The sequence below is a fragment of the Abramis brama genome (genome assembly GCF_963993115.1).
Source record: "Abramis brama genome assembly, chromosome: 1".
In the NCBI taxonomy this organism is placed as follows: domain Eukaryota; kingdom Metazoa; phylum Chordata; class Actinopteri; order Cypriniformes; family Leuciscidae; genus Abramis; species Abramis brama.
Window position 1 is genome coordinate 38,548,216 of NC_139963.1, and position 15,651 is coordinate 38,563,866.

At 44.4% G+C, this 15,651-nt stretch overlaps 1 protein-coding gene across 1 annotated transcript in view; it reads left to right on the forward strand.

The window, feature by feature from the left end:
• Positions 1-15,651, forward strand: part of baiap3 (BAI1 associated protein 3) — a 56,187-nt gene that overhangs the window by 8,390 nt on the left and 32,146 nt on the right. The window contains exon 2 of the mRNA XM_084128262.1: positions 2,702-2,863. Coding sequence (XP_083984388.1) covers positions 2,715-2,863 — 149 coding nt within the window. The 5' untranslated portion in view covers positions 2,702-2,714. The remainder of the gene's footprint in view (positions 1-2,701; positions 2,864-15,651) is intronic.

The window sequence follows — 15,651 nt, forward strand, 5'->3', positions numbered from 1 at the left end:
CCTTCAATGCACATTATACTCGATTCCAGCACAGCGACTGGTGGAATCTGCTTTGTGGAGGGAGTCGAGAAAGGTGCTGAGACTCAAATAGACTGCTTTGGCCCATCTTTTGACATTTCTTAATGCACATCTGGTCAGTTTAAAGGAAGCTGAAAAGCAAACGCACCCTCTCCTCATGTCTTGCAGGATTAATCAAGCTGAGAGAAACCAGACATGATCATAACCCAGACCAAAGGCTGGAATACACTATACCACTATACCACAAGTTGACGCTAATTGCCAAAAGTCAGAGCCAATTTGCAGATTTGACATATTTCACAGAAAATCAGGTTGGGTATGATGGAAACAGACACCAATATTTTTAGTTGTATACTATAATTCCATCCTGTCAGAGGCTTTCAAACATGTTCGATAATTTAAGACGGTTTTGGAAGACATTGTTTTCATTTGTCAGGCGTCTTCTAGCAGCGAGCTGCATGTATGAGTTTGATGTGTTCAAGTAATGGACTCAGTTAGACCAGTTAGAGCTGTTCATGTACACCTCACGCCTCTGGCCTCGCTGGAGACCCCGGTTCGAATCATGCTCGGAGTGGGTCTAGTAGGACCGGTTAAATTTGGTGCCGTAACCTGGATGGGAGTGAGGTTTAGGGGGGTGACCAGCAATATACTGTAATCGAACATCTGACTCCAACTACACTGCTGAGAACAATGGTTAGATAAATATGGAAATATGCGCTTTCCTCTCAATAACAAAATAAACACGCAACAAAATTGAGAAAACAGAAAAAGTACTTTAATAAAGCATAAGAAAAGCATCTGATCATAGCGATGTTGACGTTTGCACGAGCTCTACAGCACTCCAGTCAAGTAACGGCATGCTTATTTATATATCACTTTATACAATAGATAGCTTAAAATCAAACAGCTTTACCATATTAAACATGAAAAACAGTGTCAGTGTCTCGTTTCATCGATTCATTTTCAACTGTAAAGCAGCTCTCCAGTGTGTTCATGTTTTCAATCACGGACGTCTGACCTTGAACGACTGCACATGCCAAATGAACCAGAAAAGATTTCCACGTGAAAGAAGGCGGAGCCTCTGTGCACACCTACCTATTACGTAATCGCCATGGACCAATGGTAGTACGAAGGTGTTTAGAAAAGTTTGCTTTGGCAAGCTGTTTCGAACTCCCAAAAGAACTTTGTCTCGGCCTGATTTAGTCCGAAATTAAGTCACATCAGTTCGTTCTTCGATTTCACTTGAAATATATAAATATAAATATAGGTTAGTAAGAGCTGTACATGTAAACCTCACTCCCCTGGCTTTAAGAGGCATGCTAGCGACAGATGCTTGCGGCTGCAGTCTTTAGCATTCTTTAGCGCCCAGCTAAGTCCAACAACCAGCTAAGACAGGGGTGTCTGATCGTGCTACTGGAGGGCCACTATCCTGCAAAGTTTAGCTCCAGCCCCAATTAAACACATCTGAACCAGCTAATCAAGGTCTTCAGGAATCTGTAGGAAGGTGATCCACCAGAAGCAGGATTGAAAATCCTTAGGCTAAGATGTTTTTTTTTTCCCCAGCTGGGTTCGATTCAAAACAACCCTGCAAATGGCTTGAACTAGCTAAACTTGTAACCAGCATAAATTGCCAGTTTGTTGCATCTTCTTCACAAGTACAAGGCATTTTGAGGCACCTTCATGCTGTTTTGGCTGATCGTATCCAAGACTGGGTCAAGCTGAAATACAACAACCAGCATGTATGTTGCAATATAAACTGGTCCAAACTAGTCTATGGTGATTTAAAATGCTAAATCTTCTGAAAAATATAGCTTTTACTACAAAAACCTGCTGATGTAGTATTATGAATGCACCAGGGACACGCTAGATCTCCAAGTAAACATAGAGTCATTGCATAGAAAACAACTGATATGACAGTGGGCTTCAGAACTCCTCCTCGTAACATTTAGAGATTTGACAAAGGAAAACTGTCATGAGCTGAAAGAACTATTTGTACATCTGCATATGACATCTCAATCAAAATTATTCTCCTTCACTCATTCTGTCAGTCTCTTACGCTAACCCCCGCCCCCCTTGATTCTTTCTCTGAATAGAGCCGTTGCTTTTCCCAAAGATGTGACTGAATGTGGCTCACTAGTGAATCATATACCCAATGAGTCTGTACCCAGAAGTAGCTGTTCTCACCTCTCAAGACTCCTCAGGTTAAGGGCCTTGAGTTTAAGCCTGTGGTTCCAGTCATAACCGTATTAAGAGCCTCTGCCGAACTCTCACAATCTCCATCTGCACCACATCTGAGCTGACGGGTGAAAAATTTGCCACCGTCTTGACATTGAGAGTAATTGCAGGCTTCGCTTCTCACACAGATGACCGCTTTCTGTGGCTGAAGACAAATGTGCCTGACACGTACGTCAATTAACATTGGACAGCAGCCGCATGTGCCCTATGCAAAGCGTGTTTATAACTGGATTAGGAGAAGGAGGGATGATGCCTGTAATTACTCATCGTGCCTGTTGCGAGCACAGCCAATGGTCAGCCTGAGAGGTGGACGCTGGGTTAATTGTTTCACCCGCTCCCGCCTTTCTGAGAAGTGCTCTCTGATAATGGCCCCACACGTCCCCTCATTCTGTCACCTTTCCTCCTCTCCTATGGCGTAGCTGATGCAGTGTGTGGTATTTTTTTGCAGAGAGTGAACAAGCATGTCGACACTGCTGGATCTAAAGAGCAGTGTGCTCAGGCAGGTGCAGAGGAGCCAGTCCCTGAGGACCAGGAGGGAGCCACCGGCCAGCACCAGCGCTGGAGGGAGTCCCCCGACGCTCGCACGCCGCTCTGGCACCGTCGTACACAGGTGAGTCTAAACCATGAGAGCACATTCTTAAAAATGAAAAGGCTTTCATAACCTGACACTGCTTAACACACTTCTTTATTATAATTTACTTTAGAATGTCTAAAAGTGAAGTGGAACACAGCCAATGATTGAAAAACACTGCTTTAATGCACCAGTATAGAGAATAACCATGAAATCAATTAAATTTGTTTTTGTATGTATTGCACTCTAAATAATTTTGGGTCAAATATGGAAAAACCCAAACGCTGGGTTAAAATAGTAATTTTGTCCATATTTGACCCAAAGTTCAACCCAGCATTTTTTAGAGTGTGTGCTTTTTACAATATATAGTTCCAGCTTCATAAAGAATAATATATATATATATATCTTACATACAAGTAACTTAACACAGACTTTTGAACAGTAGTGTGGACATTTTATAATTTACTATTTGCCTTTAACTAGAAGCAGCAGCAGATCATGGTTTGTTGATTAATTTCCTTTCCCAACCACCAATTAGTTACCGAGGAAGCGGCTGTAGTTTATTCATTTTGAAAATGTCTTTGTGGTTTTCATCCATGATTAGCCTGTCAAGTGTGGATTTACCAGGTTTGTGAACTAAAGGCGAGTTGAAAAGGATGAGCACTTCAATATGTCCTATCCCAACCGGTCTCAAAAAATATGGGAAAGAAATTGCACCCATAAAGTTCAATTTCATGGTCGCTTTAACAACATTATTTTTTAGAGTGATACAGCAGAGATTAATACAACACAATAACAAACGGAGGCTATTGCTTCAATGTTCTGAATGTTTAGAGTTTTGTATTGATCTATTAACTTCCCCCAGATCTTAACAGATGGTGGGATGTCTGATGTCCATGAAGAGGCCAGTGACTCAGTTAGCTCTTGAACGCCTACTACGTTTATAGTATATTAATGCTTTTAGAATGACTCAATCTCGACACCTTGCTCTATCACATTTCAATTTTATCGGTGTTAACAATTCAGTACAAGAAGCCCTTTGTGCGGATCATGCAACAATTACCTTTCTGTCTCAAAGCGGTATCACAAGGCCTTTTCTTTTCCATTCAGGCCAGGGTTTTTTAAGGCAATTTCAAGGCAGCAAAGATAAAAGTGATTTGGTCTCTGTGGTTAGAAAAGAGCGATAATGCAGGTCAGTTTGATCTTTACAAAAAGGCAAAGAAACCAGAGGTTATAAATGTGATAAATGTATAATGTTTTCCAGCGCTTCTCCACCATTGAGAACAGAACATGTTTTTCTACCCTATCTGGATATGTTTACTGCTCTAAACACCCGTAAAGACATCACTTTGAGCATGCACATGACTTCTTGTGTCTTGGGTCAGATGACCATTCACTGCTATATGATCAAAGTCATGGTGAATGGGTTCACTGCTGTAGGTAAACAAAGTCGATTGTTTTTCATCCGTCCTCTCGGTCTGTCTTGTTTTTATTTCCTTTTTCGACTGATTTCAAAGCCAAACGTAATGATGGGCATATGAACCTGGAGGTTACTATAGCAACCAAACACGTCTGTTTATCACAGCTGCTCCTAAAATATGAGCTGCTTTATTTTTAATGACTGCACCTCTTCTGTCTAGGAGGGGAAAAAACACCTGTTACGTGCAGAACTGAACTAAATTATTGTTTTGCACTTCATTTGATGTACCCTTCTTCGCTAATGTTATTTATACCATATGCAAGGGTGATTGCTGTCATTGCTGGCCAGATGTAACTAGCAGTAATCAATAAACACAGTTCATCCATTGTTAACTAGCGGCTGGACTACACAGGATTCAGTCAGCATCCTATGAGACTGCGTAGTGTGTAGTGATTTGCCTCGGGCTGTATGACTGCCATCATTAGGCTTTCAGGAAGCTGTTTGTCTCCTTCATTAGCGCCCAAGAGAAGTAATACCTGTAACCCAGATACTCACTCATTAATATTATGCAAATGATCCAAAGCTGTGCAGAGCGTCCCTTCCTTATTCACATCACTGGTGACCCTGATTACAGCCGGTTTAAGATCTACAGATCTGTGGAAACGTTTGAAAAGGCACAGATTCTTGAGAGATCTTTTATATTGCTATATTATTACTTATTTAAAAAGTGACACCTCTTTTATAAGGTTTCAGAGCTGTTTTGTTACCTTTTGTCATTATGGTAACACTTTAGATTTTGGTCCAATTCTCAATATTAACTAACCAGTAACTATGACTTTTGCCTCAATAAACTCCTAATTACTGCTTATTAATAGTTAGTAAGGTAGTTGTTAAGTTTGGGTATTGGGTAGGATTAAAAGATGTAGAATATGGTCATGCAGAAGGCACTAATATGTGCTTTATAAGTACTAATAACAGCCAATATCCTTGTAATATGCATGCTAATAAGTTAATAGTGAGAATTGGACCCTAAACTGAAGTGTTACCATCATTATTTATAGATTTTTTATTTATTTTTTGTATAATTTAATGCAATTATGCTTATATTTTGTGTGTAAAATACATGGTATGTCATCACCATCATACAAATTGTAAAATAAAGAAATAAATAGTTTGGCATCATTTTTGGATAATGCTGGTATTAGCAACACCAGAAAAACAAAATGGCTGCTTAATAAAATACAAATGGGGTTGAATAAAATGTGGTTATATTGGTTATATCAGTTTGTAATAGCTTTTTTGTCTTGGTAGTATCTAATCATGCACACTAATGTGAGCTGATCATTACAGCAAATTTTATTTTGCATTGTCAAGCTGACCGCAGACCGCATCTCACACTAAAACACAGAGAAGGCAATTTGTCATCACTTTAAAAGCAGGAAGAGGTGGGGGGTTTCTCCACCACAACCTTTTGATTGAATCACATCATTGCAAATGTGTTACACATTTTTCTGTGTTACATGTGCTTCTGTATAAGTATGTCCTTCGTGTTTGCTCAAATAAATTGAGAAATGACAGTCTGGAACGTGACAAACTGCAAAAAACTAAACAACAATGTTAAATTATAGATTCAATATTTTTCATTCTTAATCATCCATAAGAATGAGAATGTTTGTTGTTTACTTGATACAGTAATCACTTGGTTGTGAGAAACACAACAGGAGCCTCAATGTGTAACTTTCATATAGTTGTGACTGACATCTAAATGACCTGGTTAAGAAAAAAATCTTGTATTATGATGCGCCCTCAGTACACTGTGGAAAATATGAGGAATACGGCTGATTGGCGGCAGCATTAGAAATTAGTGTAATCACATGCAGTACGACCTGAAGGGCCCGGATGGAATCAGAGGTAATGAGCTCCATCCAGAATTTTATTTCCTGTTGTGTGGGTGAGCATTACTTTTATTTTCTGCATGAACTCTGCAAAATGGTTTGTCTCTAAATGTCTCCCTAACCAAAGAATGATTATTGCATACTTAACATTTCATTTTGCTGGGCATTCATCTGATTCATAAGTGCCAAGCTGTAATTTTTGTCTCATGTCAGTCGACGGGAAGCTTCTACATTCAAATGTAATATGTCAGTAAATAATTTACTTTTTTCAATTTTTTGCTCTCCGATACAACCATTGAAGTCTGAATAATGAAAATAAACAATATCGCTAAAATAATAAAAAGCTTCATGGAAAACTCTGTTTCCTAGCAACATGAATGTGGACGGCCAAATAAGCTGTGTGCTTATATTTGTGTGTGTGTGTGTGTGTGTGTGTGTATGTCACTTGCATTTGTATAAATCACAGAAGTTGTAATAATCCATGCCTCCCATGCAATCACTTTTCAAGTAATAACAACACAGGAAGGTTTAAAAGCTTTGATTGGAGATGTAAAACCAGGCACAGACACAAAAGTGTTCATGAATTTTATGCTGCAAGTTTGTTGGTTATTGACCTTATATTATAGCTCAGAGGTTGCTGAGATGTTCTCAGATGTTTCTCTCAAAATTCCTCAGGAGAAATTAAAATAGTAACAAATGAGGTAGTTGTTGACATACAGTAAGAGTATATGTAACCCCTCCGGTTTTACTCGCACTGCTCCGAGTGGGATTCAAACCGGGGTTTCCGTCAAGGCAAGCGGGTGCTCTAACAAGTATGCTAAAGACCTCCGCTTTAGCACAGCTCTTACTAACTGACCTCTATTACACTCACCCCCCTAAACCTCACTCCCATCCGGGTCACGGAACCAATGTAACCCCTCCAGTTCTACTCACACTGCTCTGAGGGGGATTCGAACCACCGTTTTCGGCATGGGAGGCAAGTGCGCTAACAAGCTGGGGACTCACCAAGCCAACATCAAAAAAACGTCTCGGTTACGTATGTAACCCTTGTTCCCTGAAGTAGGGAACAGAGACGTAGTCGACTTGCCGACTGATTGGGATCACGCTAGGGAGCCTGTCATCTTTGAGTATTGTAAAAACGAGCCAATGGACATTGGCGTGCGTGAATCGCATCACACACCCCGCCCCGCAGCGCGGGTATAAATACGGAAGTGGATGCACGCACCAGTTGTTTTTCGCTGAGGAGCCAAGCGGAACCTGGTCAGCAGTTTAAAGCAATAGTGGCTAAGGGACTACGTCTCTGTTCCCTCCTTCAGGGAACGAGGGTTACATACGTAACTGAGACTGAGATTGGGATCCTACTAAGTCGCCACTAGTGCTGCCACCTTCCAGTGACTAGACAAAAGCCTCCAGATCTTCCGCACTTGCGAATATGACAGGGCTTAGGCCAGGAAAGTCACTGCTGTTCCACAGGACTACTGGGAAAGCGTACCTTTTGTTGGAAGGTCTATGCTGTGGAAGCCACATCCTGCCCGAAGGAGGTAACATGTGGAGAACACATATGGACTGAGTGAACTTAGCGGGCAGTACAACATATGGCATGTCACTGAGGTGGCTCCAGCCAATAACAGGGGGGTGACGCAACCGGTCAGTGACGGCAGAGCAGGCTCTGCCAAGGGAAGACACAGGCTTGCCGCAGGGAGTCAACCCGTGGAAGAATACACATATGGGATCACCGTAGGGATCATAACATATGGACCCCACCTAACACAAGTTACACAAGCATAAAAGTGATAGGTCTAGTATCGGACGCTCCGCCACATCCAACACCGACGGGGTGAGGAGGAACTCAACAGGGTTCAGAAGAGGAAACTCAACTGGAGCAAAAGGTGCACTTCCCAGTCCATGGGAGGGGAATGGCGCAGCAAGCCGACACTACAAACCGGGCTAAGGTGAAGCTGGCTTCGTGAGAAGGGAGCACACGGAAGCAACCGGCTCGACACATAGGCTAATTTCTTAGCGAATGTGCTGGTATCGCCCAGCCCACAACTCTTAATCTGTCAGCGAGTCACTCGTGTCAACACCCAGGAAGGAGCTACACTCTCTTTATGGAGGATCTCACTATCCAAGTGGGCACGGTGCACCTTGGAATTTCACCAAGATGATGGCCACACTAATTTATGTTAGTAGGCCAACCTCCGCATGGAAACTGCCTTCCCTTCAGCTGGTTTCCGCAACAGACAAGAGCTGGAGATGTCCTAAGACTTTGCATTCTGTCCTATATAACCGCACTAGCGGGAGGAACAGAGAAAAGTCAGGGCTGGGTATGCCTCCTCCGGGGCAGCGCTTGCAGGCTCACCACCTGGTCCCCTTTTAAGGGAGAGGTAGGAACCTTGGGCACAATCCAGGCCAGGGTCTCAATTAATGAGAGTTAGCCGGCCCGAAACCAGGCACGATTCGTTGACCGAAAATGTATGCAGGTCCCCTACCTACTCGATAGAGTAAGCAAGTAGGAGAACTGTTTCTTTAAAAACAGATTTTTAACTCAACTACCTGTAGTACTCAGGGGAGGTCTTAGAGTGCAGTAGCACTGGAGATAGGTCCCAAGAAGGTATAGAGGGGGCGCAAGGAAGATTTCATCTCCTTGCACCGCTCAGGAACCTGACGATAAAGTCAAACTTTCTATATCTCAACTGCATCCTGATGTGCTTTAAGGGCAACATCATTTTTAGGGTGAAGCGGCACAGCCACACTCCGAACCATCTTCTGCAGGAAGGAAGCACAGAAGTGATCGAACACTCCCGGGGTTTTACCGTGAGAAGAACACCAACAACAAACAGGTTCTACTTCAAATCGTAAGCAAGCCTCTTTTCTTTAGAGGGAGCTCTCGCAGAAGTAAAAGTATCTAAGGTCTTTCAGAGGTAGATAGCTGAACCACCACAACAGAACCTGGATTTCTCCGGCCCGGTGCGGGCGTCAACGGTGCCCCATCCCTGAGAAATCTCAGAGGAAGAGTCAGGAAGTCTGTTTAGGGAACGAGGTCCTAGTTGGGCCATTACGGGGAAACTAAAGAACCTGCTCCTCTGACCTGACTTAGCACAGTGATGTGCAAGAAGGCTCACTGGGGTTTTTATTAACGCACTTTGCGTAGATCCTGGCGTCAGCTGTGAGCCAGTGTCTCTGTGTTTAAGGGAGTAAACAACTAGCAAGGGAACAAATCAGAGCGGAAACACATGTAACTGTGCAGCCTGAAGATATCCGGACAGCTGGAACACCTGGGGATAGAGTCTCCACTCTCTTCAGCAACAGGCTGTCGTGAGGCCACCTGGGCGGCACGATTGAGCAGGCCGGAATTTTAGAGTGAAAGAAGTGACCTCAGAAGCTTCTGAGCCCATAAGAGGAGGTGGCGGGTGAGTTGTGACATGCGAGGGAAGCGTATGAGCAACGGTCGCTGTACTGGGCAGTGCATTTTGCTGAGCAGCAGCATCAAGTAAGGGAACTGCTACAACTCGAGGCAATTGAATGTCAATGCAGTGTGAGGTAAGCCCGACATCGCAAGACACAGGATGACCCGTGTTTGCGGAGGAGTGGATATCTGAAGTACGCGTCCTTCAGGCCCCACGCTGCAGACCATTCATAGGGATGGGCATTAGTAATACGTACTGTGTAGTAACTTGAACGGAGGCTTAGAAAAAGGGCCCGAATCAAGCACACAGATCCCTAATGGTCTAACTCACTATAGTTTGAGTACAATGAATAACAGGCCTCACTTAGAAGCCTATTTTCATATCGGCTGGAGGAACGGCTCGATCGCAGCCTTCGCCAGTAGGAAGCGACAACCGCACACACGGCAGCACAATTCGGAACACAGATGTGTAACAAACAGCGCTGCACATGGGCGGGTGCCGGATGAACTGAATCGTCTAGCCAAGTCTGATGATACAAGAACCGGCTGAGTCGGTCGGGAGCACCTTTCAGTGCTACAACGGACCAACACAGGGGGCCCAAGGTATCAGAGATGTACTCAGAGTGAGGCAGTGGGTTAGAGTCAGGGACCCAGCTCGGAAGGCCCAAAGGCGGCCCGAAGCAGGGTCTGAGTTGTAAACACCTGTCTCTAGGTAGCGGCAGAGAATGCGTGAGAAGGCGTGACCGGGTCCTCGAACGCACTCAATGCCAGCTAAAGAAGCCGAGTCTGTAGGTATGGGGAAACCGCTGGATCAGCCAAGAGCACCATGTAGTGTTACAACTGAGCGAAGCAGCGGAACCATGGATACCACAGCCTTCAGGCAACAAACAGGGACCCAGCTCGAAAGGCCTGAGACAGGGTCTGAGTGTGTAGTGCGACTCTTACCTGTCTCTAGATGACCTCAGAGAGTGCGTGAGAAGGCGAAACCGGTTCCTTGAACCACACCCAACTGTTGGCTGGTGAAGCAAGAGGTAGCTGAAGGTTGCAAGGCTATACAGGGTCGCACACCAACAGTCTAAACCTCTATGGAGGAAAGGAAATTGCTCTTTCTTTGAAAATGCAGGTAGAAATTTGGAACAGACCTACACAAACAAAGACTCCTCCCGGTCCTCCACCGGGGGGAGGGAGTGGATCGGTGACCATCTCCAAGAGCTCTACTCCATCCCCGAGCTCTTGCCACCTGGTTTGGCAGCGTCTGATACAGGTTGGGCAGCCTGTCTGCGGCTAGCTCTCCGCTGAGGTCTGAGTGAAAGTTGCTGCGGTGGCCCAGCGGGAGCTTGAGTGGCGGCAGGGGGGCGCCCTCGGCGACGTGCAGGTGGAGGAACTACCACCAGTGGCGGGATGATGGCAGCAGCGGGCCGCTGGGGCAGGATGTGTCGGACCTCCTCCATCTGCTCCTGAGCAGCAGAGAAATGAAAGCTTTAGCATAAGTTCTGCCGGGAAGACTCAATTGTTACGTCACTTTACCTTCTCATCTATCCAATCACATTCTAATACTCATGGTATAAAAGATCGGTACTTACACACGTTTGAGTTCGCAGATGCTGATGCTTCCATTCACCTCCATCCTCCCCATCACCTCCAAGATGGATCCCTCCCTCCATCCTCCCCACCACCACCACCAGGATGATCCCTTCCTATACCTCACAGGGGGTTGGCTGTGCCCCTGCCTTTGTCTTCAGGCAGGATATGCAGAGTCCGGACCCTCAGATTGCGAGCTACGGACGGGGCCTACACCAAATAACTTTATTGCTTGCTGGGCTGTTAATAAATGTATAATTGTCACAGTATTTATTCTCCAGAGTCTTTCTGGTAGAACTGTTGGGCGCAGTTCTCCACCGCGTCGCCGAACAGCCCAATCTGGGAAATTGGGGAGTCCAGGAACCGAACCTTGTCTGCATCCGCCATATCAACCAGGCTTGTGCTCCGGAGAGCCTAGTCAGTTGCAGTGCGGAGCTCACTTATGAGCACATGGTCTAGACTACCCTCGTGCATATCCATGACTGTTTTGGCCTGGTAGACCTGTAAAAACGCCATGGCATGCAGAGAGGAAGCAGCTTGCCCGCAAGCTCTGTAAGCTCCGTCCGTAAGAACAGATGAAAACTCACAGACCTACGAGGGGAAACGAGGCTCCCCGAGCCAGATGCAGTGGCCGCCAGACACAGGTGTGCCGCGAAAGACCGCTCCACTGGAGGGACAGCCATGTAACCTCTCACTGCTCTTCCTTCAAGGGTAGTGAGGGGGGAGAAACTATCCAGATCGTTTCCAGCAGTAAAAGGTGCCATCCATGATCTAGTCAGCTCTCCATGCCCTTGGGAAAGAAAGGCACTGGGGTGGCGGGCTGAGAACCAGCACGGCCTACCCCGAGAAACCAATCATCCAACCGCGACTGAGCGGGACACTGTGGAGGGTTCCACTCTAGCCTGACGGTCACGGCGGCCCGTTTCAGCATAGCTGATAACTGTGGATCCGGCTCAGGCAACGTTGTACTCCTCGAAGGGGACAGCGCAGCTGAGTCATCAACTTCACAACCCAGCTCACCCTCCGATGTTGCAATTGGCATCCTAACCTCCTGGGGAACCTCAACAAAGGAATCCACTTGTCTCGGTGTGATGGAATCGTGAGGAGTCGCTGTAAACACCAGCACCGGGAAAGACTTCCTGAAGAAGCACCGACACACTCGCTCGTTGTAATACAACATACTCTTCAGAGACATCGACCTGAAGACCGATCGGCTCCAAAGCGAAAGACAACTGGTGCGTGCATCCACTTCCGTATTTATACCCGCGCTGCGGGGCGGGGCGTGTGATGCGATTCACGCACGCCAATGTCCGTTGGCTCATTTTTACAATACTCGAAGATGTCAGGCTCCCTAGCGTGATCCCAATCAGTCGACACGTCGACTACATCGAATGTGCCCGACTGAAAAGGAACTAGTGACACCGAAAGCCGACTGTGCTGTCACCTCTCGTCGGTTGCGTCTCGGCCAAAAAGCTGCGCCAAAAAGCTGGGCTCATGTTATTATGAAAATAGTCATGCATTTGAAAGCTCAGTTAAGATGACATAAAATTATAACAGCCTTCTGTTTGTACCGTCTTGACTTCTTTGTTCGCTATCATCACTTTCGCTTTTATTCTCGTGCATTGATTTGTTCACTAAACTGGACAGCCAATTAGAGGCTCCCCCGAGCCAGATGCAGCGGCCGCCGGACACAGGTGTGCCGTGACAGACCGCTCCACTGGAGGGACAGCCATGTAACCTCTCACTGCTCCTCCTTCAAGGGTAGTGAGGGGGGAGAAACTATCCAGATCGTTTCCAGCAGTAAAAGGTGCCATCCATGATCTAGTCAGCTCTCCATGCCCTCGGGAAAGAAAGGTGAAAGAGAGAATTAGAGTTCTCTCTTTCACCCACAGCCCGATGCTGATTCAACATTCTGAATCGGCCCAGAAAAGCCCAGATGGCATCTGACTAGAGCCAATGGTGTGGAACACACCGAACAAACTAAGCCGACCGATGCTCAAAAATGGCCATGTTGCCTGATGGCCACCCGTCGACTTGGTGTCTTAAAGATCGCAGCTTTAATGTCAGTCGTTAGTGCGCCTCTTGAGGCCAGGGAAGTGAGGTTTACCCGCGCAGCTCTTACTAGCTGGCCACCATTACACTCACCCCCCATCCGGGTCACGGCACCAATGTAACCTCTCTGCTTCTACTCACACCGCTCCAAACACGATTCAAACCGTCATGGGAGGAAAGCGTGCTAACAAGGACTCAGTTACAAAGACTGCAGCCTCTACCATCAATCACAATTGCGCCTCTTGAGGCCAGGGGAGTAAGGTTTACCCGCACAGCTCTTACTAACTAGTTGGGCTATGTTACATATAGCTACAAAATGAATTCAGATAATACAGCTCAAATAATTTGAAATTCTGAAGTGTTTGTTAAAGTCCCCCTGTAGTAAATAATTGTATCCCTTAAAACTCATCTTTGATCACCAAAATGACATATTTAAACGTTTTGTTCCTGTGAAATATCTCTCTCTCTCTCTCTCTCTCTCTCTCTCTCTCTCTCTCTCTCTCTCTCTCTCTATATATATATATATATATATATATATTTATGCATTAAAATAGTTTGAATGTAACTCTACACCCTTGCTTCATTTAGTATACATGGATTCATGAATATGCAAATTAGCCCCGCCTCCACTCTCTCAAACCAGCTCAGAGATTAACTCGCTAAACTTTACTGTAGCAAGTGGAAATGGTTTAATTCAGTGACATATGTTTGCACCAGGATCTGAGTCAGAAGAAAAAGTGGAAGAGTTATACAGGCTGGTATTCAAGTCGATGTATCAGAATGGTAATGCATTTTATGTATCGCTCTCTACAACGTCGGACACATTACGGTAATTAATATGATTAGCCTTTTGCTTGACTACGTTATCAAACAGCTAATAATGTGTTGCTAATATTACACAAACCATGTTCCCATTCGTCATCTCAGAGTCAGATAGCTGCCTTCTAAAAATCAGTATCCTTAGAAATGCTTTGAACAACTTAGAACATCAGTGGAGAAAGTTTATCATACAATCATAATATACATCATATACATAATTCACCCGCTATTGCTAAATGTACACGATTTTTCATATCAACAGAAAACTTTACCGGGATAACCTGGCTTCTCTTGAGACTCCCCTGCTTCGCAGCATAGTACTGATGATATGCTAAAGCCCGTCGGCACATTGACGTGATTGGTTACAAGGTAGTTTGTGATGTAAGAAACACCAGCCATTTCAAACTGCGTTTTTGTCTTTGGTTCACTGGAGTTTTAAGGAGAAAATATTCAGCAATGGTGTTGGCTTATGAATTTGCAAATGGTTTGTCTTAAGGCATATTAAAACATCACATAGACATATAAACAACATTAAAAACTTTATTTTCACCACAGGGGTTCTTTAAGAGTTTATATTAGAATCTCTGGCTTTTGATGGAAAACTTTGATATCTTGGCACAGTTTTGACACTTTGGAGACCTCTTCTGAAGCTCTAGAGGAGATGACTAAGGTCTTTTCCCAGGAGAGAAATCTGAGAAACAGGCAACTTAAATGTGCTCTAAGCAATGTTTTTTGAATACCACACATAAAATGTCCTCACTACCTGACAGATTTCACTGAAATAAATATCGCTACCTGTCGCTATGACAGTACTAGGCTCTGTAAACAGCTAAAAATAGTGAAAGAAGCAGCCTCTGAAAAACAGGGATGTGATGTTTCCTTATTTATATGGATTTACATATTTTTCGACCGGTTGCTGTATGATGGTTACTGGTTACTGTATGATGATTGAAATCGCTTTTGTAATAGTACTTTCATGCACGGATTGCTTTTGACAGCGCTGCATGAGCTCACGGCACCATCTGTGGGACACCCGTAGCATGTTAGCCAGGGTTCAAAGTGCCAAATGTGGGTAAAAATTGGCGTTGAAACGGTTTTACTCACCAGTTGCCCAGAAACGTTTGTATGAATTTTGACATTGCATGGTTGTGAGAATGTGATATAGCTTAGTGCAATCATCAAATCACTGTTGTAAAAACACGCCGACGCCACGTGACTGACATTTGCCATGAAAGTACAGCAAGAGCAATTTGAGAGCAGCCAACTGGCTCATTCTGTGTAGCTTCTCTGTGCGAGATCTGATGACGACACAGCTGTTTCACGATTGGCCGGATTCACCAATAACAACAATCACTTGTGTTTCATGTTTATTATGACATCCTCTCAGCTGATGCTAACAAATTTGTGTTCTTAGAACAGTAAAAACTCTTTTCATATAACCTTAATGTTATATTGCGTCATGTTTTTCAAAACAAAACTGCAGTATATAAAAAGTATACCCACTTTTTATGTTATATAAATTGTATAGGCTTATGTCAAACTTTATTCTTGTACATATGGTGCTGCATTAAGCAGTACATAAAGTATTGAACAAAAAGTGTTGCTCTATGAAAACATCTGAAATCTCTGTGTATTTGACAAATATTGCATCCAA